The sequence below is a fragment of the Tupaia chinensis genome, unplaced genomic scaffold, assembly GCF_000334495.1.
Source record: "Tupaia chinensis unplaced genomic scaffold, TupChi_1.0 Scaffold000368_1, whole genome shotgun sequence".
In the NCBI taxonomy this organism is placed as follows: Eukaryota; Metazoa; Chordata; class Mammalia; order Scandentia; family Tupaiidae; genus Tupaia; species Tupaia belangeri.
Window position 1 is genome coordinate 1,051,290 of NW_006159865.1, and position 26,379 is coordinate 1,077,668.

The 26,379-nt window shown below is 40.0% G+C and overlaps 1 protein-coding gene across 4 annotated transcripts in view; it reads left to right on the forward strand.

Annotated features, from left to right (window-relative positions):
* Positions 1-26,379, forward strand: part of SLC4A7 (solute carrier family 4 member 7) — a 67,706-nt gene that overhangs the window by 8,873 nt on the left and 32,454 nt on the right. For 2 of the 4 annotated variants that reach the window (XM_006153309.2, XM_027773760.1), the window contains 8 exons: positions 775-913; positions 1,847-2,007; positions 4,851-5,039; positions 15,202-15,317; positions 17,782-17,939; positions 20,327-20,414; positions 23,073-23,219; positions 24,092-24,198. In XM_006153309.2, the coding sequence (XP_006153371.1) occupies positions 858-913; positions 1,847-2,007; positions 4,851-5,039; positions 15,202-15,317; positions 17,782-17,939; positions 20,327-20,414; positions 23,073-23,219; positions 24,092-24,198 (1,022 nt within the window). In that variant the 5' untranslated portion in view covers positions 775-857. Of the gene's footprint in view, positions 1-774; positions 914-1,846; positions 2,008-4,850; positions 5,040-7,828; positions 8,198-15,201; positions 15,318-17,781; positions 17,940-20,326; positions 20,415-23,072; positions 23,220-24,091; positions 24,199-26,379 lie in introns of all 4 variants that reach the window. The other 2 variants (XM_006153308.2, XM_027773761.1) reach the window with 2 other exon arrangements.

Here is a 26,379-nt window from a genome sequence, read left to right on the forward strand (position 1 = left end):
GGGGTGATCTTTGATTTTTTTTTTTTTATTAATTCACTATACACCATCACAACACACAAATTTCCATCCAAAATACACTGTGCATTGGTTCAATCAAGCACATCAACATACATGTTCTCAGCAAATAATTTTCCAATTCTTACATCCTGCATAACTTGCCCTTTGTCTTGCCATCCCTGATTCCCCATCCCCCACCCTCTGCTATGTCCCATCTTCCTCCTCCATTGCCCCTGGCATCCATGGTTGCCCTCCATGCCTTCCGCCCCGCCCCCCCCCCATTCAATTGTTCTGCCGATGAGCTTAATTAGTCTAAATATATCCAATAGCTAGCACAGCTGACACATACCTATACATGTACCCAAATCTGACCCTAGGGAGATTTTCCTTTTTCACTCTTACGCTTAGCTGTGTGTTAGAAGTTCTGTGTTGACTAGCATCGTCATGTACTTTTGATGAGGCCAAAGTCCTGCCTTGGGGCATAGTGTGCCATGTTTTGGGATGTTGCTCATTTTTATTTGTTTTAGATCAAACTTTATTTTCAACTTTTTTTTTCCTGTAGAAGTGGTCTTTCTTAGCACTCTACTCCCCCCCACCCCCCGCCCCAGATTGCCGAGTCTTAATTTCTTCCATAATTGTCATATTTCAGTAATAATGAAAAGAGTTCTAGCGACATATATCTGTTTATAACAAAAGTGTTTCACTTTTGAGATTGCGAATCTATCTTTGAATGAACAAAGAAAACGTGTGAATGTGTTAAATTGACGTTTCGTTAAGATACGCCATCCCAGAGGGTTCAGTTCATCCTCGGCACCGAAGACGATGACGAAGAACACATCCCCCACCACCTCTTCACGGAAATGGACGAGCTGTGTTACAGAGACGGAGAGGAGTATGAATGGAAAGAGACTGCCAGGTAGCCCTGCCGGGCCTGTTTTCAGTTGGCTTGATTTACCGTTCTAATGAGAGTATTACATTTAAGTGAGGTATGGTGGGGGGGAGTTCTAAAAGTTCATGGAAAATGCTCATTGTGAATACACCGTGTATGGATTTCAAACTGTTTCTGCACCAGGGTAAGCTCATACTTTAATCCCAGCTTTCCCTGCATCTTTTAGTCCCTTTACGTGAGCAGAGATTTTCCTTGTCAGTGTCTGGGAATTCCATTTTTGATTTTTCGTTTATTTTCAAATTTATTTCCTTAAACAGTCCTTTATAAATTAATACAGGAGGAATTAATGGTGTTATAAATATCTTCCAGTAAAGAAACATTTGAAGAATTAAAATCTTGTGTATCGTAAGTGTGAAAGGGGATTAGAAATGGAAATTTGATGATGTCCCATGGTTTATTTCTCTAGGCTTGCTATGGTGATAGCTAGAATAGAAAGAGATATTACGAAGGAAACTTGGGACTGTATTGGAGACCACTGGCTTGATTGTGAAAATGCGTTAGTAACCACATTTTGTTTGGATAGTGTTTTTCTTCTCTGTTTCCTTCTAAAAGAGCAAGTTTATGTTCATTGCATTAAAACAAATGAATGAGAGCTTCATTTTTTTTTTTTTGAGAGGTTTTTGCTATAGGGCGCATGTGCTTGCCAGAGAGAGAGAGAGAGAGACAGAAAGCGAGAAATCACCCCCCAGGGGGGATGGTCACGCCGCAATCCCTTCTCCTCCATTCTCCTCTCGGGACCTTGGGCACGCACGCACACGCGCCCGGCGTGAGTTTTAAGCCACCGGGTCCGGGACGCGAACCACGGTCGACTACATGGGAGTCCAGCGACATAGCCATTACGCTAACTGCTGGTCCCGAGAGCTTTATTTTCATGAAATATTTTTTATTTTCTGCATTTAGATGGCTGAAATTTGAAGAGGACGTTGAAGACGGCGGTGACCGGTGGAGTAAACCGTACGTGGCCACGCTGTCTTTGCACAGTCTTTTTGAACTGAGGAGTTGCATCCTGAACGGGACAGTCATGCTGGACATGAGAGCAAGCACCCTAGATGAAATCGCAGGTGATAATAACTCGAATTTAAAAAAAAAAAAAACATTTGCCAGAGCGTGTGCACGCTTGCCAGAGAGAGAGAGACAGAGAGAGACAAAGTGAGAAGGCTCCTTCCATGGGGCATGGCCACCCTGCAATCTCTTCTTCTCTGTCTCTCCGTCTTTTGGGGATTGTGCACAGGTACGCACACCTGCCTGGTGTGTTTTTCAAGCCACCAGGTCAGGACTTGAATTGCATACTAGGAGTTAAACACCTTAGTCTCCATGCCACACTGCCTCCAAGTTGACTTTTTAAAGGTTTTTATAAAATTCCTTTTGTAAGAGAGAGAGAAAGAGAGAGGCAGATAGACAGATCGGTACCCTTGACAGGGTCTTGCCATGGTGATAGGCTGTCCTCCATCTAGCTCCCCCACCGTCCAGGATCACCGGCAGGCATGGGCACATCCAGGTGTTCAGGGTGACCTGGGATCCGAACCCTGGCCTTCCACGTGGTGCCAGTATCACGCAGTGGTGCCCTCTTCCCTTTGCCACCATGGCTGGGCCTAAATGAACTTTTTTATAAGTAATGTGTACTAAAATTAGAGACACAGAAAATAAAGTGGGCCGTTAGGCATTTATTTCACAAGTATATGCTGAGCTTCAACGTGGGGCAGTGTTAGAACGCAGCATATAGATAAGGTGCAGTTTTTGTCTTTGTTTACACGAGAAGGTTAAATTAGACCCAACTCCAGTGTCAGTAACGAAGGGACCAGTGCCATCAGCATTTACGGAGTTTGACCTCTGGAAATTCAGAAGAAAAGTGTTGCTTGTTTTTGGAATTTGAACAGCTTATTCGTAGAATTTGAATACACAGGAACAGGAGCAGGTGGAACAAGAGGAAAGAAAGGACGAGGAGGAGCAGGAAGAACAGCCTACAGAGGTATAGATGGCGTGCATGTCAGGAAAGTCAGTGGTGAGCAGAGTTTTTGAATAGTAGTAGGAGATACGTTGGGAAAATAGCAGAGATAGATTATGTTAACCTCGAGTCACTGGGTTGAGAAATTGGCTTTTATTTGGTAAGTGTTGTGACAGTCTCAATGTTTTTTAAGTTAGGAATTGTGTGATCTGAAATAACTCCAGGAAGATCCTTCTGGCGACAGAATATATTAGAAGAGCTAGAAGAGTGAGAACCCAGTAGGCCCGTTACTCTTTCAGGGTAGTCTAAGGAGAAGGTGATGGCAGCCTGAGCTGTGGAGGGCCCGGTAATGGGCAGGAAGGAGAAAACTGAAGGATGTTCTCAAGGAAAAACAAAAAATCTGAGTATTGTATCCATAAATGACTTAGACTTGTGTTAGGCTAGGAAAATTTGAGTCTTACTTGATTTTGTTAGATTTGAGTGTGTGCTTGCAGGTCTTACGTTTTTGTCTTTGAATGGCTAACGTACTGAGTTGGGGTTCGAAGTTTTGAATGTGGACATACGGGTCTTTGGCTTGCTTTGTCACATGGTATGATGACCTTTTAGAAAAGGTTGTATAATCTAGTGTTGACTCATATGGTAAAATGTAGTCATGGTTAGAGTTTACCTGTTAGGTGGGCACCTCTAGTTTTCTTTCAGAATAGTCTAATCAAGTGTTTGAGAAGGGCCTGCAGGTGGTGTGCTGGGTAAGGTGTTGTCCTTTCGCCTGACCGACCCCAGTTTGAGTCCCGGACCTGGTGACTTGCTTTCTCACTATCCCTTTCTCTATGTCTGTCTCTCTCTGGTCAGATTAAAAAACAGTAATAATGATAATGATGAATAAAATTAAATGAATTCTTTTTAAAAAGTTTTGAAATGTTGACTCTCCTATCTGAAGTTAGTGCCCCCGTTTGAAAATATTTATACACAACTTTATAAATTAAAAATAGTCTATCTCTTATCTCAAGTTAGTGCCCCCGTTTGAAAATATTTATACACAACTTTATAAATTAAAAATAGTCCAGTTATCGGGATCAGCAGTTCGCGTAATGGCTACATTGCTGAACTCCCATGTAGTCAACTGTGGTTCGAATCCTGGACCCAGTGGCTTAAACTCACACTGGGTGTGTGTGCGTGCGTGCCCAAGATCCTCAGAGGAGAATGGAGGAGAAGGGATTGCGGCATGGCCATCTGCCCTGGGGGGGTGATTTCTCACTTTCTGTCTCTCTGTTTCTCTCTGTCTTTCTGGCAAGCACACACGCCCTGTAGCAAAAAAACCTCCCCCTCCAAGAAAAAGTCTAGTTATCACAATAATGTGAAACATTATTAACCTCCCCATTCTGCACACCCCTCTAACAACCTGATTTATTCTGCTTCCTAAAACTAAGATCTCATGATATTCAGTCTATTTATTTGCTCATCGGTTTCCCTACCTCTGGAAGAGATCAGAAATTTTCTCTGCTTTGACTTCCGGATTCTCAGCATACAGTGGGCACTCAGTGAATAGTTAATGACCAAATAGTCATCTACTAGAACAGTTTTTGGGCAAAATAAAACATGAGGCAGGTACATACCTTCATGTTTTAGGAAGTCAGTATCATAGAATATTCACTTTAGTAGAATTGATTGCATCCATACGGGAAAACCCTTTCAATTTCAGGAAGGCTGGTGAATAGCCACAGCCCCTTCATACATAACAGTGTTTATTGAAATAAGGATCTCTGTCATGTGTTCATGTGTGTTGAAGCTATAATGTTTATACTTATCTTCAAGCAAACGTCATTCAAAATTGGAAGAGAGAACACTTTCGAGCTATGTAAGGATCTGGTTTTTGTTGTGAGGTTTCGCTTAGTTCACTCCTATATCGTAGTCGTCTGAGTGTTTAATAACAGTAACTGATTTTTCTCCCCCCTCAAATAGATATGGTGTTAGACAACATGATAGCTTCCGGCCAATTAGATGAGTCCATACGAGAGAACGTCAGAGAAGCTCTTCTGAAGAGACATCACCATCAGAATGAGAAAAGATTCGCCAGCCGGATTCCACTCGTGCGGTCTTTTGCAGATATAGGCAAGAAACATTCTGACCCTCACTTGCTTGAAAGGAATGGTGAGATAAGTTACGGCATCCAGTTTTGCTAACACTTCTGCTCTAACTGCATTCCAGTCTCACCGTTAGCGTGGGGGGAAACAAAGACACGTTTCTCCAGATAATTATACAGGTCATTTTGTAATCTTTTCTTGAACCCCCTTTTTAAAAAAATCATCATCATGTTATCTGTTTAAAAAAATAACCATTTCTGAAATATCTTTCTTTAAAACATGACAGAATCATCCTTAAAAATCACGTGGCTGACAAACGCAATCCCGCTGTAAAAATGGTGCTAACGTATTTCATTGAAATAATATTCGAACACTGTCTCTGTACCTAACCCTGAGTTATTTCTCCTGCCTGTCTGTTTCTATTCAAGTTTTCTTGTTGTGTAATTAAAGAGGCATAAATTACAATCTTTAATTTTAGTTTAATTTTTTTTCAAATTCTAAATCTTAGGTTTGAACCCCTTTAGATGTGTAGTAGATTTTTCTTAATTTTTTTTTAATCTCTTGAATTTACTTTACTTGCTAGGCAAAACAACTGTTTAACTCCTCTTTATGTACTCAATTTGTGAGAAAAAAATTTTTTTGAAGAAGTGAATCAAACAGGTTTTATTTCATTTTGTTTTAGGATTAGGAAAACAAATGATATAAAATAAGTCATAAGAAATGTCCCCTTGTACCTACTGTCTCAATTCATTTTCCGTGTTTTACAGAATGTTCATACAGCAAACACAAAAAGCTTCAACACTCTTCTTTTGTAACTTCTGCTGCAATAAATGCAACATTAATATACAAATACTTCTGTACCAATCTTCAAATCTGAATTACAGAATTACTCACTTTTATGCTGTTACTCATGTATTTTTATTTAGGTACTTTTAATGAGATTATTGCCAATAATTTTGTGAAATGTTCTAATGCCTTTTCCTTTCTCACCCTAAGTTGTGTCTTTGAAGCCACTGGCAATGGCCTAGACCCAGGTCCACATATGCCAGCTCTCATTTACCTCTGTCAGTGTCCTCAGACCTGTGTACTTGGAAGTTTTCCCTTTATTTATTTCTGTCCAAAGCAGGAGATGACGTCATTAGGGTTCTTTTTGACTCTCAAAGAGAACCCTGGTGACAGTGAGTCCGGAAGACCAATGGGCAGAGGATCGGTCTAGCAGGTGAGGGTCTCTGTAGGCTCTGGCAGTTGCTGCTGGCTGCTTCTGCTTCCCCAGACTCAGGAGAATTAGTCATGATGAGTAGAGGATGAGACCTGCAGTCCGTCAGCTCTTCTCTGTCCCTGAAATAAAAGTGTAGCTTTTGGATGTCCCACAAGCAGACATATAGGTAATCGGGTTCAATATATCCAGAGTCGACAGTAATCATCTTTGGTAGGTCGCTGTAAGATACTTAAATTGCCCATTTGACCATTACATCTTCTAAATCTGTTTAATATTATGCCTTGGTTTATTTGAGGAACTTTGAAGAATAAAAGAATGTCTCCTACAGACCCACGTTCAATTTTAAAAGCAAGTTGTATGTGCCACGTTTTCCCTTTTTGATTTTCCATTCATTACACATTTTCTGCCTTTGCGAAGTGAGTTCATTCACCCCGAGCTACCACATTAAATCTTTATTCTTTCCACGCACTGCCTCCTGATTATTCTTCTATTGTAATTGAGTTCCTTTTAATCATAAGGCAGTGGCCAGCTATGTCTTACGGGCCACTTCACTTCATGTTATTTTGTTACATCATCGATGTAATTTAACCGATTGTTCTGCATGTAGCTTATTTTTTAACTAAATGTCAATTGTTTAGGGATTGAAGATTATTTTTTATATTTCTGGGTTCTTTTGGGCATGTAGCCTTTATTACTTGGGTCAGTGGGGTTGTTTGTTCTATTTCTCATGTTTTTACTAAAAAAAGGTTACTCTTTTAAGCTACTCCTAGTAGAAATATTATGTTTTAATATAAGTACATAACCTTTTGGAATAATCCAGACTTTCTACCTTATTGCTGTTGTTGGTGAGAATTCTTTGATTTAATTAGGTAAGAATGGTTAAAGTTTGGGTGCATTGGCTAAATTAATCAATGTTAGAAATGAGACATTTACCCTAAGGCATTTATTAGTAAATTTCTTTAGAGAGCTCAGGAATATACCTTAAAACTGACATGTTTTTCTTTAAAAAAAAAAAATTCTATGATGTGCCTTTTTAAAACTTTGCGAGTACTGCCAGTAGGTGGTGCCCTATTTACTGATTTAATGTTATAAATATTTAATATCAATTTTAAGTTAGAAACGACAAGGTCGTGTTGATGTAGAAGAATGATTAGGTAATGTTGATATGCACTTTCCTTGTGAGAGAATTTTCTGCACCTTTGGTGCAGTGTGGGTAAATATGCACGCTGTCAGTGCTGCTAAGTTTTTGTTTGGGCTCAATTTCTTAGTTTTATGTTAGCAGCTTTTTTTTTTTTTACTATAAGCAGCAACTTTGTATTGATATTATCCTTTTTTTAAAAATACCAGACTATTGGTCATTCTCATTTCTAACAGGATATTGTACCTACTATTCACTATACATCATTAGCTTCATTTATTTGGTGCAGGAGATAATCAGTTCCTAACTAATGAGAGTTTTAGCAACTTTCCAATGACCCTCTAACATTTAAAAGCCTGATTGGCATGCTAACCTTCATAACATGAAATTTGGGGCTTTTAAAACTTATATTTAAATTTTTTTTTTTTTTTTTTTTGCATGTCTCTGTTCCCCTCCTGCAGTAAACTTCATCATTTTTCATTTATTTGTTTTATCTCAGGGGAAGGCCTTTCAGCCTCCCGCCACTCTTTGCGAACAGGTCTGTCTGCCTCAAACCTTTCCTTGAGAGGAGAATCGCCTTTATCTCTTCTTCTCGGTCATCTTCTTCCTTCTTCAAGAGCTGGAACCCCTGCAGGCTCGAGGTGTACAACCCCAGTGCCCACCCCTCAAAACAGTCCTCCTTCCAGTCCTAGCATCAGCCGCCTGCCCTCCAGAAGTTCCCAACAGGGTCAGCTTCAGGTCCCAGAACTCCTGGTTTCACCTGCCAGTGATGATATCCCCTCAGTGGTAATCCATCCGCCTGAGGAAGACTTAGAAGCGCTGGGAGGCCAGGAGCAGAAGAACGAGGAGAATGTTGGCTTGACTCCAGGCAACTATCCCAGACCCTCCACGTGTGGCGCTTTCTGCCTCGCCATCACTTGCACTTGGAATGCCTTTGAGCACAGAGCTTGGCCAGCTATGTAGATCATGCTTCTGAATCATTGTGATTTCTGCATGTTTTTTCTTTTTTTTTTCCCTTCAGAGTATATTGTAGAAAAGAGTAGATTTAATAAAAGTTTGAGTTATGAAAAGGGCTGCAGAGAATACTGGTTAGGGCTCTGGATCCGACATGACTAGCTCTACTGTTTGAGTCCTGGGACGCACCAGTTGTGTGTGTGTGCATGCATGCCCACAGTCCTGAGAGGAGAAGAGAGATGGGATTGTTGTGTGGTCATTCCACGTAGGACACGATTCTCACTTTCCTTCTCTGTCTCTCTTTGGCGAGCACGTGTACCCTACGGCAAAAAAAATAAAAAAAAAAGACTACATAGACTATAAGTAAACATTTTTGAAAATTTTCAGAGATTTTAAAAGTCAAATCATTTGAATGGTTCAGAAAAACAAACTTTTTGTGATATTTTAATTTTCCTTTTTTTTTTTTTATGAATGGTGGCTTTTCTTGCTCAGTTCAGTCCTAAGGTGAATGAACACACATTATATGTCAATTTAAACGGGTGCTGTGCCTTTTGTCTATTCGACGCCTTCTTCCAAAGAGTGTAGTACATCTTAGTCTTCCTAACAAGGAGAGGACTGAATGCTCTTTTCTCATTTCTCCTGATAATATTGAAGTTTTCTAATGACTGACTATCTGGAATCATTTTTCTTTAAGAATAGTTTTTTTTTTTTAAAATGTACTTTAGTTATTTTTTATTTAAAGCCATCTATTTCTTTAATCCAAATTTACCTTGGAATTTTTACAGGCCAGAGTTGCTATAGTATGGCAAAGTATGTGAATTAGAAAAGTTATTTCTTGGGACCAGCAGCTGGCATAATGATTATGTGGCTGGACTCCCACGTAGTTGACTGTGGTTCAAGTCCTGGACCCGGCAGCTTGAAATGCAGGCTGGGTGCGTGTGCGTGTATAGCCAGAATCCCAAGAGGAGAGGAGAGCAGAGAAGGTTGTCGTGTAGCCATCCCTCCTGGGGGGTGATTTCTCGCTTTCTGTCTCTCTGTCTCTCTCTGTCTCTCTCTTTCTGGTGAGTGCACATGCCCTATAGCAACCCCCCCCAAAAGAAAAAAAAAACAAACTTCTTATAGTTGTAAAGAAGGTTCTACTTTTAGAAGTACAGACGGAAGTTTTGTGGCTAAGTCATTATAAACAGTAATTACGATTATAGTTATAACTACTATTTTATGATTTGTTCCAGATGTAGTAGGTGTTTTTCAAATACCAAATTTCAGATTCTTCTAGTAATTTGATGGCATCACTGTTATCCCTATTTTACAAATTAAGAAAAGATTTAAGGTGGTAAGACCATCATATTTTCAGTGACCAGAGCTGAGATTTGAACTCAGTTTGCTTACAACAAAATATATGGTGCACGTTTTCATTGTGAATTTCGCTGGTTCATGAAAAAGGAAAAGCTTACTGACGGAAACGAGATCGAAAACCATAGACGTAATTACTTAAATAATCGGCATCCTTACCTTAATGAAAAAGAGCTAGGACAGGACTTACTATTTTTCCTTGAACGAAAATGATTGTAAAATTTTTCTCTTTGGGCCAGCTGGTGGCATGTTGGTTAAGGCAGCTGGATCCCACATGGTCAACTGCATAGTTTGAGTCCTGGACCTGGTGACGTGAAAAACAGGCCGACTGCGTGAGCGTGTGTGCTCAAAATCTTGAGGCGAATGGAGGAGGGATTGCAGTGTGGCCATCCTCTCTGGGGGGTGGGGGGCTTTCTCACTTTTCCTCTCTGTCTTTTTGGTGAGCACATGTACCTTATCTTGTCTTTTACTTTTTAATAGCAAAATAAAAATCCTTCCATTTGTTTTCACCTGCTACCTATCGATCAGTAACACAAGATTTTTTTTTTTATCAGCTTCTTTGTTATGAATAATAAAGGACTTAAATTTTATATCGGCAGTAAAGGGCATAGTAGGTTCAGTAGATTGTTAGATCTTGTTAAGTGAAAAACAGGACAAATTAACTGAGAATTGAAGACTACAAGTTTGTGTGTGTGTTTGAGGAAATGTATCAGCGTTCTTGAAGAGAAGAAATTAGAGGGAAGAAAGAATTTCTGAAGACGAGGACACCTTGTAATTACTGTTCAAGACGACATCTACACTGAGCGTGGTTACTGAGGGAAAACAATGGGGCAGCCCTCTGTTGAATTATGTTTGATGGGGGGAGCACCTAGAAGCTGTAGGTGGAGTTTCCTTGAAGTCTGATATTAGAAGAGGAAGTTGTCCTTGGCATCGTTTTGGACAGACTAGACTGTTGCCATGGGTTTTCGTGTCATGGAGTCACTCTTTGTGTATAGCTATCTTTGGAGGATAATTTATATGTAAAAGGGGTGAATTCATTTTGAGTATCTGTAACTTCTTTTTTTTTTTTAACTCATTGTTTCACAACAGCACCTTTGACATTTTGGGTGGCTGATGTTTTACTGGGTGTTTCGTTGGGAGAGGGCAGTTCTATTCTTGCAGGGCGCTTTAGCAGCATGGTTGCCAGTAGCAACCTCAGTTGTGGTCACTGGCATGTCTTCAGGCAGCTACAGATATCTGCTGGGGGTAACGGTCTTTCCTGATGGACTTCCACTAGACTAATTCTACTTTCAAACTTGTAATGACAGAAATTTCTAATGATAGGCCTTCCTCTAGTTAGATTTCTTGTTTGGAGGGTAAAAAAAAAAAAAATCTAAGTGGAAGATAAAGACATCCCAGAGTATGGATTTTGAATCCTATTGGTGCCTTCATTTGTGTACAAACTCATTCCTATTTTGTTTTTTCACTAGTCCTTTTGGGTTTCTTCTACCATTGATAGAGAGCTTTGATGATGGTGATTTACTCATTTTTAAAAATAATGGTTTTATTTAGCTTTATTTATTTATGTTTTAATTCAACTAGAGAGAGGGACAGAGCAAGAGCGAGAGGGAAAGTGAGAAAGCAAGCCGCCAGGTCCGGGGCTCGAATTGCGGTCGGCCACATGGGAGTCCAGCGCCCTTAACCACCATGCCACCTACCAGCCCTGATTTACTCATATAATTCTCAGCAGTAGGGCTTTATTATAGGAGCTGAGAGACTTAATTTAGTGATTGAGAAAACAACCTAAATGCAGTTGAGGTTGGTAAAGACTGCATCGACACACCCGGCGTGTCAACTTTGAAGGGCAGTTTCACGATGCTCAGCAAGGTGGCATCAGACCTTCTCGCGTTGTCAGTATTGAGTCCCTCGTCCTTTCTTCTCGTTCCTACTGTATTCTTGCTTTCCTCCCACAGGCGTCTCATCCCTCTCTTCTCCCCCAAATCTGATGGCCCGGACTAGCCTGGAAATTTGTGTATTTATGTGTTTTGATTGTACATCTGCGGGTTCAGTACGTTGAGCAGTTGGGAGTGTGTGATTCTCAGCTGCAGTTGCTATTGGGATAGCAGTGATAGCAGGGAGAGTACCTGATTTCTCTCTTTTTTTTTTTTTTTTTGAGAGATTTTCACTGTAGGGCGCGTGCGCTCACCAGACAGACAGAGACATAGAGACAGAAAGCGAGAAATCACCCCCCAGGTGGGATGGTCACGCCCCAATCCCTTCTCCTCCATTCTCCTCTCGGGATCTTGGGCACGCACGCACACGCGCCCGGCATGAGTTTTAAGCCACCAGGTCCAGGACGCGAACCGCGGTCGACTACGTGGGAGTCCAGCGACATAGCCATTACGCTAACTGCTGGTTCCCAGTACCTGATTTCTTGTATGTGAGTAGGTGCGGGCCACTGGAGAATACTGCCTAACTTCTTCCCATTCTCTGGGCAAAAAAGGGTCTATTCTGAAAGTTCAGGGACAAAGGTCGAAGGAGCATCTTATGCTCACTTTCTCATGCTAAGCCAACTTTGTGAGAAAGGAGTTGTCTCAGGAAATAGTTTTTATTTCAGAATTATCTAACTTTTCCAGGGAATGAGCACATGGTTAAATAGATTGCTAATGTTTTTTACAAGATTTTGGGGTTACAGTCACTTTCTAGTTTAGGTATTTGACAGGGAAGTGGATATTGCAGAGGTCTCTCTTTGAGTTTAAGCAGTAAACCCAAGTGACTTAGTTTCCGTGTTAATTGGTTGTCTATGCTCCAGTCTACAAAAATGGAAATTCCCTTTGCTATATCAGTGAAATGTGATGTGTGTAAAGTTCTGGAACTTGACTGTAGAGAATAGCTTCAAAGTTTATAGCCTCTGACCACAAAACATTATAACTGGATTTCTGTAGATCACTAGAGTGTCGTGAGTAGCCTCATTAAAATGTAAAGTAGGACCAGCAAGTGGCATGGAGGTTAGGGTGTAGGGTCCCTCATGGCCGGCTGTGCGGTTCAAGTCCTAGACCCCGCAGTATGAAAATCACACTGTCGGGGCCAGCAGGTGACATAATGGTTAAGATGCTGGACTGTCATGTGGCCAACCACAGGTTGAGTCCCAGACCCTGCAGTGGCTTGAAAATCACACCAGGCACCTTTGCATGCATACTGCAAATCCCAAGAAAAGAGCGGAGGAGAAGGGTTGTGATGTGACCATCCCCCCTGGCGGGGGGCGGGGGTGATCTGTCTCTTTCTGTCTTTCTCTGGCAAGCACATGCACCATGTGACCAAAACCTTAAAAAAAAAAAATCACACCGTGTGCATGTGTGCTCAAAATCCTGAGAGGAAACAAGAGGGGATTGCAGCCTGCCATCCCCTCTGGGGAGTAATTTCTCAGTTCCCCTCTCTGTCTTTCTGTGTTCTCTCTCTCTCTCTCTCTTTCTCTCTTGCACATGCTCCCTATAGCAAAAATAAAGTCTATTATATTTCTTCAACTTTTCTCTATAATACTCAACCTTGATAGAATTACTCATCCACATTCTTCGACTAGAAAATCTTTGGTGTTTTGGAAACAATGAGATGGATGTAATAGTACCAGAATGTAAAATTTGGGGGATTGAACGTTTTTTAGAATTCATTGTGGTAGCAATTGGTCATATCCTAGGTGGTGTGTTTACGTTATTTTCTTGCTATGAAGTGTTGCTGTTTAATGCCACTTGAAGTGAAGATTCTAATGTGTGAGCTTTATGTAATCCAAGCAGCTGTCATTTCTAATCCAAACAAGTTAATTTTAAGGGTTTGTTTAGAGGTTGAGTGAGTTATATGAGGTCACATAGATACAAAGGGTCAGAGAGTGAGTATTTTAAATGTGATGTGTGTAAAGTTCTGGAACTTGACTGTAGAGAATAACTTCAAAGCTTCAAAGTTTATAGCCTCTGACCACAAAACATTATAACTGGATTTCTGTGGATCACTAGAGTGTCGTGAGTAGCCTCATTAAAATGTAAAGTAGGACCAGCAAGTGGCATGGAGGTTAGGGTGTTGGGTCCCTCATGGCCGGCTGTGCGGTTCAAGTCCTAGACCCCGCAGTATGAAAATCACACTGTCGGGGCCAGCAGGTGACATAATGGTTAAGATGCTGGACTGTCATGTGGCCAACCACAGGTTGAGTCCCAGACCCTGCAGTGGCTTGAAAATCACACCAGGCACCTTTGCATGCATACTGCAAATCCCAAGAAAAGAGCGGAGGAGAAGGGTTGTGATGTGACCATCCCCCCTGGCGGGGGGCGGGGGTGATCTGTCTCTTTCTGTCTTTCTCTGGCAAGCACATGCACCATGTGACCAAAACCTTAAAAAAAAAAAATCACACCGTGTGCATGTGTGCTCAAAATCCTGAGAGGAAACAAGAGGGGATTGCAGCCTGCCATCCCCTCTGGGGAGTAATTTCTCAGTTCCCCTCTCTGTCTTTCTGTGTTCTCTCTCTCTCTCTCTCTTTCTCTCTTGCACATGCTCCCTATAGCAAAAATAAAGTCTATTATATTTCTTCAACTTTTCTCTATAATACTCAACCTTGATAGAATTACTCATCCACATTCTTCGACTAGAAAATCTTTGGTGTTTTGGAAACAATGAGATGGATGTAATAGTACCAGAATGTAAAATTTGGGGGATTGAACGTTTTTTAGAATTCATTGTGGTAGCAATTGGTCATATCCTAGGTGGTGTGTTTACGTTATTTTCTTGCTATGAAGTGTTGCTGTTTAATGCCACTTGAAGTGAAGATTCTAATGTGTGAGCTTTATGTAATCCAAGCAGCTGTCATTTCTAATCCAAACAAGTTAATTTTAAGGGTTTGTTTAGAGGTTGAGTGAGTTATATGAGGTCACATAGATACAAAGGGTCAGAGAGTGAGTATTTTAACACAGATCTCTTTGATTATAAAACTCTTAGCCTTTGCACTATATTGCAAAACAAAACAAAACTACCTATATTTTACAATTATATTCCTTAGAAATAATGACAGTAGGCATTACAGGCATAAATACTATGAAGAAAAGTATGATTATGGGAGATTATAATAAATCCAGCCTACCCTTAGTTGGGGTAGCTCTTAAAAGTTTCGGAGTTACACTTAGGGCCTGCCAGAGAATTTGTTGTTATTGGCGAAGCATGGTAAGTGTAGATACGCAGCCTTAAGCTGTATGCAATTCACACGGCATGTTCGATACATGGAGAGACTACTTCCTCAGTGTGTGTGGTGGTAATCAGACTCCGGTTTTCCTTCATGATTCTACACCAACTTGCTTTTTTTTTCTCTTTTTGCAAAGGCCACCGTTTTTGTGAATTCCACTTGAAGCACTTTAAATATGAAAACATATAGCTTTATTACTGCTTAAAATAGTGTTCTGGTTTTGCTGGTATGGTACTAACACTTGGCACTCCCGCCCTCCCCACCTTGCACATCCTGCTTTATAAACCGTCACTTAGGAGATAAGCAAAGTCAGCTTCCAAAGGGAATTTTCTCCTTACTAATTTGGGATTTGTTCTTACATACAGGTATTTTGGCCTCGCCCCAGTCTGCTCCTGGCAACTTGGACAATAGTAAAAGTGGAGAAATGAAAGGTAATGGAAGTGGAGGAAGCAGAGAAAATAGTACTGTTGACTTCAGCAAGGTAATTCTATGATCAACTCTACATTGCCATACTCATTTTTATGGAGAAAATAACTGGCAATTTGTGGCTTTATTAGTACGGAGGAGGGTCATTTTCTAGTAGACTGGTGGTTTCAAACCTGCGTGTGGTGACCGTGATTCGTTAGGGGGAGACATTGTGAGAAAGGTTACAGTTAACCACCAAGTTCTTGAGTAGTTTGACCTGCTTACTAGTTTTCGAACTTCTGTCAAAGAATATGTGAGTAGGAGGGCATTTCCACCTGTATCTGCCCATAGATATCGTGACAGTTCAGTACCGCTTTTCTGGAACTATCACCACTAGAAAGGTTAATTCCGGGGCTGATGTTACAGCACTAGCAATTCAGGCTTTTCGGGGCTGTAGTGAGATCCCAGAATTATTGTCATGGCGGCAGTACTTTCTGGAATGCCACTGGGAACCCTAGCAGTGCTTCCCCATGGGTAGGTAAAAGAATAGATGTTTTAAAAAGCACCCCTTTCAACTCTGTTTATTTATTTTTTGAATGTGTAGATGAGTACTTGAAATAGGATAAAAACTTAAAAGAGTAGAATGAAAGACTAAATTCACACTGCAAACAACTTTAAAGCATAATTTATGAGTATTTTTTATGAACAATTATTTCCGTGTAACCATTGTAATTTTTTTTTTTTGAGAAAGGTTTTTGCTATAGGGTGTGTGCGCTTGCCAGAATGACAGAGAGAGACGGAGAGATAGAAGGTGACAAATCACCCCCCAGGGTGAATGGCCACGCTGCAATCCCTTCTCTTCTCCTCTCAGGATCTTGGGCACACATGCACACGCGCCTGGTGTGAGTTTAAGCCACTGGGTCCGGGACTCGGACTGTGATCGGCTAAGTGGGAGTCCAGCGACATAGCCATTATGCTAACTGCTGGTCCCACTATGGTAATTTTTCATAATATTAAATTGCTGTAGGATACTCAATGATACTTTAACGTTTTGTATCTGATATGATTGTCAAGCAGAGTTTTCATAAGCCTCTTTTTTTTTTTGTAAAGAGATTTTTGCTGTAGGGTGTGTGTGCTCACTGGAAAGACAGAGAGACAGAAGACGAGAAATCACCTCCCAAGTGGGATGGCCACACAGCAATCCCTTCTCTTCTAGGTCTCCTCTTGGGATTTGGGGGACATGCATGCACACGTGCCCAGTGTGAGTTTTAAGCCACCGGGTCCAAAATTCCAGTTGCAGTGCACTATTTGAGAGTAACCATTAGGCCATCTGCTGTTCTGCCTTCATAAGCCTCCCCCCCCCCCCATAAGCCTTTTTATTCTGTGGCGCAAAGTCTATAGAAAAGGTGTTTAAAGGATTTGCACGATAGCTTGGCTGAGCGTCAAAGCTAAGGTTACAGAAAGCCTCCCACGAGGTTCGTGGGCTGTACAGAAAAGCCAGCGTCCTCCTAATTCTTCTGTTCTAACTCAGTCGTGTTTTCACTGGTGCCCTATTGTTCCAGAACAATGGAAGTGTTCAGCGTCTAAGCTGGCAGCTTATTCCCGGGAGACGAATCCGTTAGTACAGTTGACATTCGAGATCTCCTCTAGACGTGGCAGTAGCCGTTTGTGTTTGTCCCTCTGTCACAGTTTTGCCTTTTTTTTGACTTGGGCTCTCCTTCTGTACACCTCCTTGTCTCCTGTCGGGCAGGAGTCAGCCTCCTGGCACTGTAGTTGTGGCACACTGGGTGTGGGACTCAAGAGGCCCGCTGTAAGTGCTGCTTTTACTTTTCATAGCTAGCCCTGTAAGTGGTTGTTTAGTGGCTTGTGTGAAACTGCATTTAACCGAAGAAATTCACATAGTTTGGTACCATGTTTGTAACCTTTCCCTTGTAATTATACACAGACAACTAAATTTCATTATTACAGCATTATCGTCTCTCTATACCAGTAAGGGCTATTGATTTTAGTTTTAAAGACAAATAGCAATGATTTTTTTCCTACCTAATTAAAATACTGGGGTATTCCCAGAGTACTTTTTTTTTAAAAAGGGGACTTATAAAAAATAAAATATAAAGGGGATATTTTATCTCTAGCATTCCACATTAGAAAATGATTCTATGAATACTTAGAGCACTGTGTATAATTTCATGAACCATTGCTAGTTTGTGAACTATATATTTGTCCTTACTAGTTTTTGATGAATAGCGCTATTCATTGAAAATGTTCTCGAGTTTGTACGTTTGATAATGTAGATCTCTGAAGGAGTAAAGATGGTGACAGTTAAAAACAGTAGCACTGATGAATGTGTTTTGCTTGCCCTTTTGTATTTGTCTACACCATTCCTTATATTTGTGAAAAATTGGGCATTTGTATATCATTCGATTCTGAGTTTTGATTAACAAATAGTCTTCAGTGGCATTTTTGTTCTTATTTTTCTTTAACTAGTCTCTTAAATACCACGTAAACTTGATTTTTAACTGTTACTGCTTTATCAATAGGTCGACATGAATTTCATGAGAAAAATCCCTACGGGCGCCGAGGCCTCCAATGTTCTGGTGGGAGAAGTAGACTTTCTGGAAAGGCCTATAATTGCATTTGTGCGACTGGCCCCCGCCGTCCTCCTCTCAGGGTTGACTGAGGTCCCTGTGCCTACGAGGTAAAGACGTAGTTCCAAGGAACATTCTTTCAGCATGCTCAGAACCTGGTTTTTGTCCTCTGAACACACATGCATGTTGTTTTACCTGATCAAAGCTCATTGTAATTGTTAACTTGAAGTCATTTTACCAAATGCTTTGGTATTAGAGTGTGAAATGTATCTTTCTTTCTGGAATTGTAAAATAAAATACACATCATTCTTTAAAAAAATACTTTGAACCTTTATAAGAAGTTTGTTATCTTCTAGGAGCTTTGGTTTAAAAATCGGTCCATCATTTTAGATGTGTTATCTAATATTCTGTGCAGACACTGAAGTTTCTTTGCCACTTGCATGGACTATTGTTAGCCTGACTTAGTTTTCTTTCTTTTTAAATTATTTTATTTAATTTTATCCATTGTTATTATTATTAACTTGACCAGAGCAAGACAGTGAGTGAGGGGTAGTGAGTGAGAAACCAAGCCACCATATCAGGGACTTGAACCACAGTCAGCCATATGAGAGTCCAGTGCTTCAGCCACCACACTACCCGCTGGCTGCCCTGACTTAGTTTTCTAAGTTTCCTCTATAAAGTGAGGCTCATACTTCATAGGGTTGGTTACATGTAATAGTGCATTTGAATTAGGCACGTGCTTGATTCTGGCTTGGCCAAAATGTTCTGTTTAATCTATATTATATGTACAATTAAATTAGAGTTATTTAGCAAGCCCGATTAGCAAGTTGTATTATGAAGGCTAATCAGTTTGTTGACTATTGACTGTGGAAACTTAATTATAATTGAAAGGATTTTTGAAAACATTTTTCTACTATTTTCATCTAAGTAAATACGGAGAATTAATAGATGCTTGATGGAAAAGTACTTTTAATTTGCTTTACTCAGTTTGTTGCATTAGTGATGGCAGTGTTAAGGTAAGTGGGAAAACAATTCCAAGGATTCATATGTAAATTCTCATAAAGTAGTAGGATAAATACTTGCGATTTGAGTAAGTATGGATATTAATATTTTACTGTTGACAAGGATATAACCAAGTAGAAACTTAAAGTAATTTTTATTGAGCTACTAGAACACTTTGAGGTTCGATGTTAAATTTGGAGTTGTAAATACAAATTCTTTATCTTTCCCAAGGGATTTGTTGGCTAATACCCTATGGTTACCTTAGAGTTTTTATTCAGAATTATAATATTAAGGATCTTGGATTTTTTTTTTTTTTTGAGAGGTTTTTTGCTATAGGGCGCGTGTGCTCGCCACACAGAGAGAGATATAGAGACAGAAAGTGAGAAATCACCCCCCGGGGGGATGGTCATACCGCAGTCCCTTCTCCTCTATTCTCCTCTCGGGATCTTGGGCACGCACGCACACGTGCCCGGCGTGAGTTTTAAGCCACCGGGTCCGGGACGCAAAGCGTGGTCCACTACGTGGGAGTCCAGCGACATAGCCATTACGCTAACTGCTGGTTCCCAAGGGTCTTGGATTTTTAGATGCGCTTAACTTTTATTTGGCAAACCTCACTTGTAAGTATTTAACAGGATTGTTACTCACTTTTTGTACTGTACTTGTTAACTTTGTCAGTACAGATCAGATTAGTTTGTTTGTCCTAATCAAAATATGTATAGAAGATGAGACTTCTTAAAAAAAATTTTTTTTTTTTTTTTCTATTTGGTATGTATGCTCTAGGGACACACAACTGTTGGGGCAGGGGAGAGAGAGAGAAGAGAAAGTGAGAAAGCATCCCCAGAAGTAATAGCCACACTGCAATTCCTTCTCCATTGTCCTCTAGGGTTTTGGGCATGCACGTGCATGTGCCTGGGGTGTTTTTCAGGCTGCCAACTGTGGGACTAGAACCATGCAGTTGGCCATGAGGGAGTCTAGCACCTTAACCTCCATGCAACTGGCTGGTCCAGTGGTCCAGAAGATGGGGCCCTTTTTTTTCTTCTTCTTAGGATTTTTTTATTTATTTAATTTAATTTATTATTATTATGATTGCTATTATTATTTTTTTTACACGCACTCACTAGAGAGAGACCAAGGGAAAACAAGAAAGCAAGCGGCCAGGTACGGGACTTGAAGTGCGGTCTAGTGCCTCAACTACTGTGCCACCTGCTAGCCCCGATGGGTTCTTTTAATGTGAAGTATTTAAGGTTTTAATCTGACCTACAGAAGATACGAAGTGGTAACTGGGTAGGAAGTTAGCTATGAATGCCTTTCTTAGTGTTGTGATCTGGTTTGATCGGAGTAATGTCATCCTTTCTCAGTAATTGGTGTGAAGGCATGGAAAAGAGGTCTGGGGGTTGTGTCTCTGGTGACATTTGAATTTTTCTTTTTTTTAGTTGTTGCTTAGATTTGTGTATGTCGCTCATTTTTAAACCTGTGTGTTTTAATGTTTCCTTAGGTTTTTGTTTCTGTTGTTGGGTCCAGCAGGCAAGGCACCGCAATACCACGAAATTGGGAGGTCAATAGCCACTCTCATGACAGATGAGGTAATCGCAGCTGTCCGAAATCCCTCTGAAGTAGACACCGATGACGAACTATCTAACGTATATTAAATTACATCGTTCTCCTTCCATCGCGAAGCTTGAAAAATTGCCCTTGCTGTCGGTACTATTTTCTCTTCTATTTATTCTTCAACTCTTTACCTCTGGTAAGGTCTTCAAGATCTTTTTTTGTCAGGATCAGTGGGTGCTTTTTAATTTTTCTTTCTTTGTTTTAACTTTTGGAATTATTGAATACTTTCTTTAAAATTTGAGGATTTTTTTTTTTTTTTCATCCTAGCTTTCAGGATGTCATTTCTTTTGGTTTCCCTCAGAACTTTTTCTTTATAAATCTCTCCCATTTGGGACTTTGTCTCTGACGGTGGCTGACATATTGATTAGGACCCGTCTCTGTGGTAGGGACATTTATAATGCGTGCTTGCTAGGCATCTCTGTTGTGTGTCCCTAGGGTATTTGAAAGCCCACCTACCTAAACCCGGCCTTCTTTTTCTATTCTGTCTCAGCCAGTCACCACATTCTGTCGGTATTTATTGCCTCTTCAATGCGTTTCGTGTTTAATCTGTCTTATCTTTTCAATCTCCACTGCCATTTCTTTGGCTTAGAGTCTTTTATCTTCATTTCTTTGGCTGTTCAAGTGACATTTATGGGTCTTTATCTTCATTTTTTTCTTTACAGTCCAGTAGTATATAAACGTACCATTCCTTGATTGAAAAGTATCAGTGGCTTCCTATCACATGATTAGGTTCGAATTTAAGATTTTTACTGTTGTCTTAAGAGGTCGTCTCGGCTGGCCTTGGCACACTTGGCAAAGCCAGCACCCTAAATCTGCTCAGCCTTCGTCTTCCGCATTGCTGTGGCTGTGGTAGCTTCTTTCGTTTCTCGGATGTGTTACGCTGCATTTCTGCTCTAGAGCATTCACTGTTGCCTCTGCCCCAGGACTTGTTTCCCAGCCTCACCCTAACCAACCTCCCCTTGCAGGGTTTTGTTTCTATCCCTCCTATAACAGTGCCTTTCTAAGAGACTTCCTGGGTTCCCCTGTTCTTCCCTGTCTGTTTCCTTTCCTGCTTAGTTGATGCCAGAGGGCATATGCATGAGCACCACGGAGGGTGGAGGGAGAGACAGAGAGACAGAAAGCAAGAAATCACCGCCCAGGGAGGATGGTCACACTGCAATCCCTTCTCCATTCTCCTCTGGGGATTTTGGGCACTGGGAGTGAGTTTTAAGCTGCTAGGTCTGGGGCTCGAACTGTGGTTGACAATGTGGGAGTCCAGCAAGGCCATCTGCTGGGCCTGCCCAACTCGAGTTTTAATCTGCTAGGTCTGGGACTCGAACCATAGCCAACTATGACGTAAACATGACGCCATCTGCTGTTCCCAGTCCCTTGCTTGGTTCTTACTAGAGCATTTTTAATCACCTGCAATTAGCAATTACACACTTTTGTTTGTTTGTTTCACTGTCTTTCTCCCTCAAGAAAAAGGTTCTTGAGTGTAGGGACTTCGTCTTATCTGTTTCCATTGCATTATTTACAATGCTTACAATTGGGCCTAGAAAAAAGTAAGTAACCAGTAAATATCTGTCATTAAATAAATTGCTTAAGTAAAATTTTTTGTATATCCATGGTTATTTCCATGAAATAAATGACATTTAAATGTCATAGAACTTGAGTGACACACTATAGTACTTAATTTATAATCAGTTTATTGGTTCTTTAGTGTCCTCAGAGGATTGGTTCCAGGACCTTCTGTAAAAATTCGCAGATATTGAAGTCCTTTGTATAGACTAGCATTTGCACTTAAGCTCTGCACATTCTTCCATAGACTTTTAAAATCATGTTTGGATTACATATCATAGTTAATAAAATGTAATACCGCGTAAATAGTTACTATACAGTATTGTTTAGGGACCAGTGACAAGAAAAAGTCCGTGTTCACTATAGACACGCCCATGGAGGCCGACTGCATGTACATGTCAGCATGGTGTAGCGGTTTTGACCCACAGCTGGCCGAATCTCTGGATGTGGGACCTGCAGGTATAGAAGGCTAGCTGAAGAATTTCCTCTGCAAAAGTTTCCTCATTTAAAATATCCTGCCTTAATAGGGCACTCACTATTTTCTTTCTTTCTCTCTTCCTTTCTTTCCTTCTCTTCTCTCTCTCTCTCTCTCTCTTTTTCTTTCTCTTCTTTCTTATCTTTTCTTTTCTTCCTCTCTTTCTTCTCTTTTCTCCCTCTCTACCTCTCCCTTCTTTCTTCCCTGCCTTCTCTTCCGTTTATTTATTTCTTCCATGAGAGAGAGAGAGATATAGACACCCCTCTCGACAGAGTTTTCAGCCTACATCCACTGCCAGCATCGGCCAGCCAGGATGATGGCCATGCCCATGCCCATCATGAGTGGGGAGACCTTGGGGCACAATCTCAGGGCCCAGCATTGCAGAGCATGGCTTTAGTGCTGTGCTGCTATCTGGCCCCCATTGTCTGGTATCATTAATTCATCTGGTAATATTTAGAGTGGGTGATCTTATGACCTAGGGTAGGAGTTGAAGTACTTAGCTTTATTGTCAACGTATTTATGATCTCTAAGGTAGACTTACTATGTGTAGATTTTTTTCAAACTTTACAATTCTTTTTCTCAACAACTTTTGTTTCTTTAGATATTTCATGATGTAGCTTATAAAGCAAAAGATAGGAATGACCTCTTATCTGGAATTGATGAATTTTTAGATCAAGTAACTGTCCTACCTCCAGGAGAATGGGATCCTTCCATACGTATAGAACCACCCAAAAGTGTTCCTTCTCAGGTAAGAGTCCAGAGAACTCTTCTGTGAGGTTTTTTTTTTTTTTTTAAACAGGTTTTGAAACAATTTTTGAAATGGTTATGCATTTTTATGGTTCAAAAATCAAAACTATGTAAAGAAGTATCCTTAGAGAAGTTCCACTGCCGTCTGTCCTCTTCATCCTCTTACCTCTGTATCCACCTCCTCCGAGTGACCACTTGTTAATACTGGGTCTTCGGGACGTCACAGTGTTTGTCTACGGAGAATGCATCGTGACTTTCCTGACAACTCGATAGACTTTTTTTTTTTAATTCTCCTAGTTTTTATTCAGTGCATGGAAATATGAACATATAACGTACTCTTTATTTTTTACTCTTTCCTATCAGCAGGTCACATTCTGTGTGTGTGTGTGTGTGTGTGTATATATGTATATACATATATATGTGTATATATACGTGTATATACTTAGGTGTATATATATATATGCGTGCATATACATATATACACACATACATACATATTGCTCTGTGTGTATATGTATATATACACATGCGTGTACACATCTGGTGTTCTCAAGGAGATGGGAGAGATGTCTTATTGGGGGATTTTTATGTTCATAACTATTGCTGAATGGTGATTTGGTATGGTGTACATGAATGTTTTATAGTAGATTGATGTTAAAATACAAAATGCAAAGTTAATGATAATTAATGTTTAAAATACTAATGGAAGCAGACATTAGATTATAAAGTACAGTTTATTTAAAAAGCATGTTTATTTCTAGAAGCATGTATTAGATGTATAATTAGTATGAGTGCCAATGTTCTTAGTAATTGAAAATGCCATCCCAATTTTCTCAAAATCAGATTCTAAAAATGTGTTTTTGTGAAATTCAGGAAAAGAGAAAAATTCCTGTGTTTCCCAATGGATCTGCTCCCACTTCGGGTGAGACTTTTAAAGAGGCCTCTCATCATGCAGGGCCTGAACTACAGAGGACCGGAAGGTGGGTACAAGTACTGAGATTTTTGTGGGGAGGGGGGTCGGCTTGACAAAAAAGGCAGAAACACCCTTTTTCTTCCCAAGGATTTGGAATCTCATCTCGTGTAGTATTTTTATTCATATTTTTAAAAAAATGTGCATTTTTGCAAAGGTATATGATGTTAAGGAAAATGTATATGCATTTAAAAATAACTTTACTCTAGTGTATTCTAAGCTTTAGTTTAAAATGAAAATAATGGATGGCATGTTCAGAACATGGCTGTTTTATTGTGTATAGGTTCTATTGCCTACACAGAAGGTTTTGAAAGTAGAGTCCTGTTACAATTCTCCTTATCAAGGTAGACAATTGTGGGAATAAGAGAGGAATTAAGATTTTTTTTTTGTTTATTTTTGGAATATGTGTGTGTAGATTTAAAACTCTTAAATAAGCATTGCATAGTGAGATAATGCAAAAGTAGATGAACCGTCATGATTGAAACATGGTAACAATTTCTGGAAATCTAATTAGAAAATTTGTTTAAAAAGTTAACTTTTGGAATAAAGTCTAGAAATATTGCCAGGTACAAACATTGCCTTAAAATATTTTGTCATAGACAAATGCTACAGTGTTTTCATACTATAAAAAAGCATGTGACTATTAATACCTTATTGTCCACCTGTGGTCAGTATGGAACTAAATTTGTTTAAGACCCCAACGTGTCCTGTACAGATACACGGACAGATTTTGATGATGTACCTAACAGGTACTATATACAAGAAAAATAAAGAACAACCAACATGCTGAATCCAGACTTAGGGGAACTTAAATTCACAGTTATTTCATTGACTAATGAAATCTACTAGTCTCTGTCTATAATACAGAATAAGATTCCATCACAATTTCACCAGTGCTGGGCTACCATTATGGCTACGATTCCTTTACTCTTCAAACAGAGATGGGTTAGTCACGGAGAAGGTCAAGGCTCATCTCACACTTGCCTGACAGCCGTTACAAGCCATCCGTTAAGGAATCAGTTATTGACTTGATGTATTGGGTCATCAGGAAAGTCATGGCACATTTTTGCACAGAAAAGCATGAAAAAGTGTCCTGACTTTGCTGAACACCCAATAGATTGATTTTCCAGATTATCAGTGCCATCTTTTTTTTATTGCAGTCTGATTCTCCTTGCTGTCAGATTACTCATAGGAGAACCTCTTCTACACGTCAGTTTATGTTTAGGATTTATATCAATATTAATTTTTTAAAAAAATCAGAACGGTGAAGCTTGAAATATTCAAAGCATTCGAAAGCTTCGTTGTTTTATTTATTTTCCTGCAATTGGAATTTGGATGGTTCTCTCTCCTTACGAGACAGGGAATGTCCTTGAGTTACTGATTTAGTCGCCTGTGTCTACCGAGTACTTACTCTGTGATAGTGTCTGGACACTGCAGATGTAGCAGCGAATGAATGAGTCCCTGCCCCTCATGGAGCTTAGGTTTTATTGAAAGGTTTCCCAGAGTGTGATTTACAAAAAAGGTTGCGATGGTACGTATTTTGTTGTGCAAGTGTAGATGATCTAGTCACTAAAGCTTTTTAAACTAACTTAACATTGGCTCAACTACATACATAGTATATAAGTTAATGCCGACATCGTTTTTAAGGTTTTCTTTCTGGACAGGAATATTTATATGATTGCAATACTAATTTTAAAAGTTATTAAAATAAATGAATAATGTCTACGTCTCAGTACAGCATACTACATTCATGTAAAAGGGTATTTGGGTTATAATTGCCTTCCTGGTATTTCTGATAGTTATCTGTTAGATTTATAATGTCGGGAAGAATTAATCGGGTTATATATGCACATCTCCATAAACGGGCCGTTAGATACATTTCCTTGCACATTTGTGTCCAAAATTAGTTTACTCATATAAAAGCATTTGCCTGCCGTCTTTTCAGAATGTCGTCTATGAAATACAGATGTTTATGTCTCTTTTAACTTAATGAGGTCTAGCTTTTCTCCACCATTAGTAGATTCGATGAAATGGGTATATCGTCTATAAGTTCTACCATGATTTAAATTGGATTTAAATTTTTGCTGACAGAACACTAGGTGCCAGCAGTTTTGTGTAGCCCATAGTTTGAGTCTGAACTAGCCAGAATCCTCTAGTGTACAGTTTGACGAGTTTCATCTCACCTATTTAG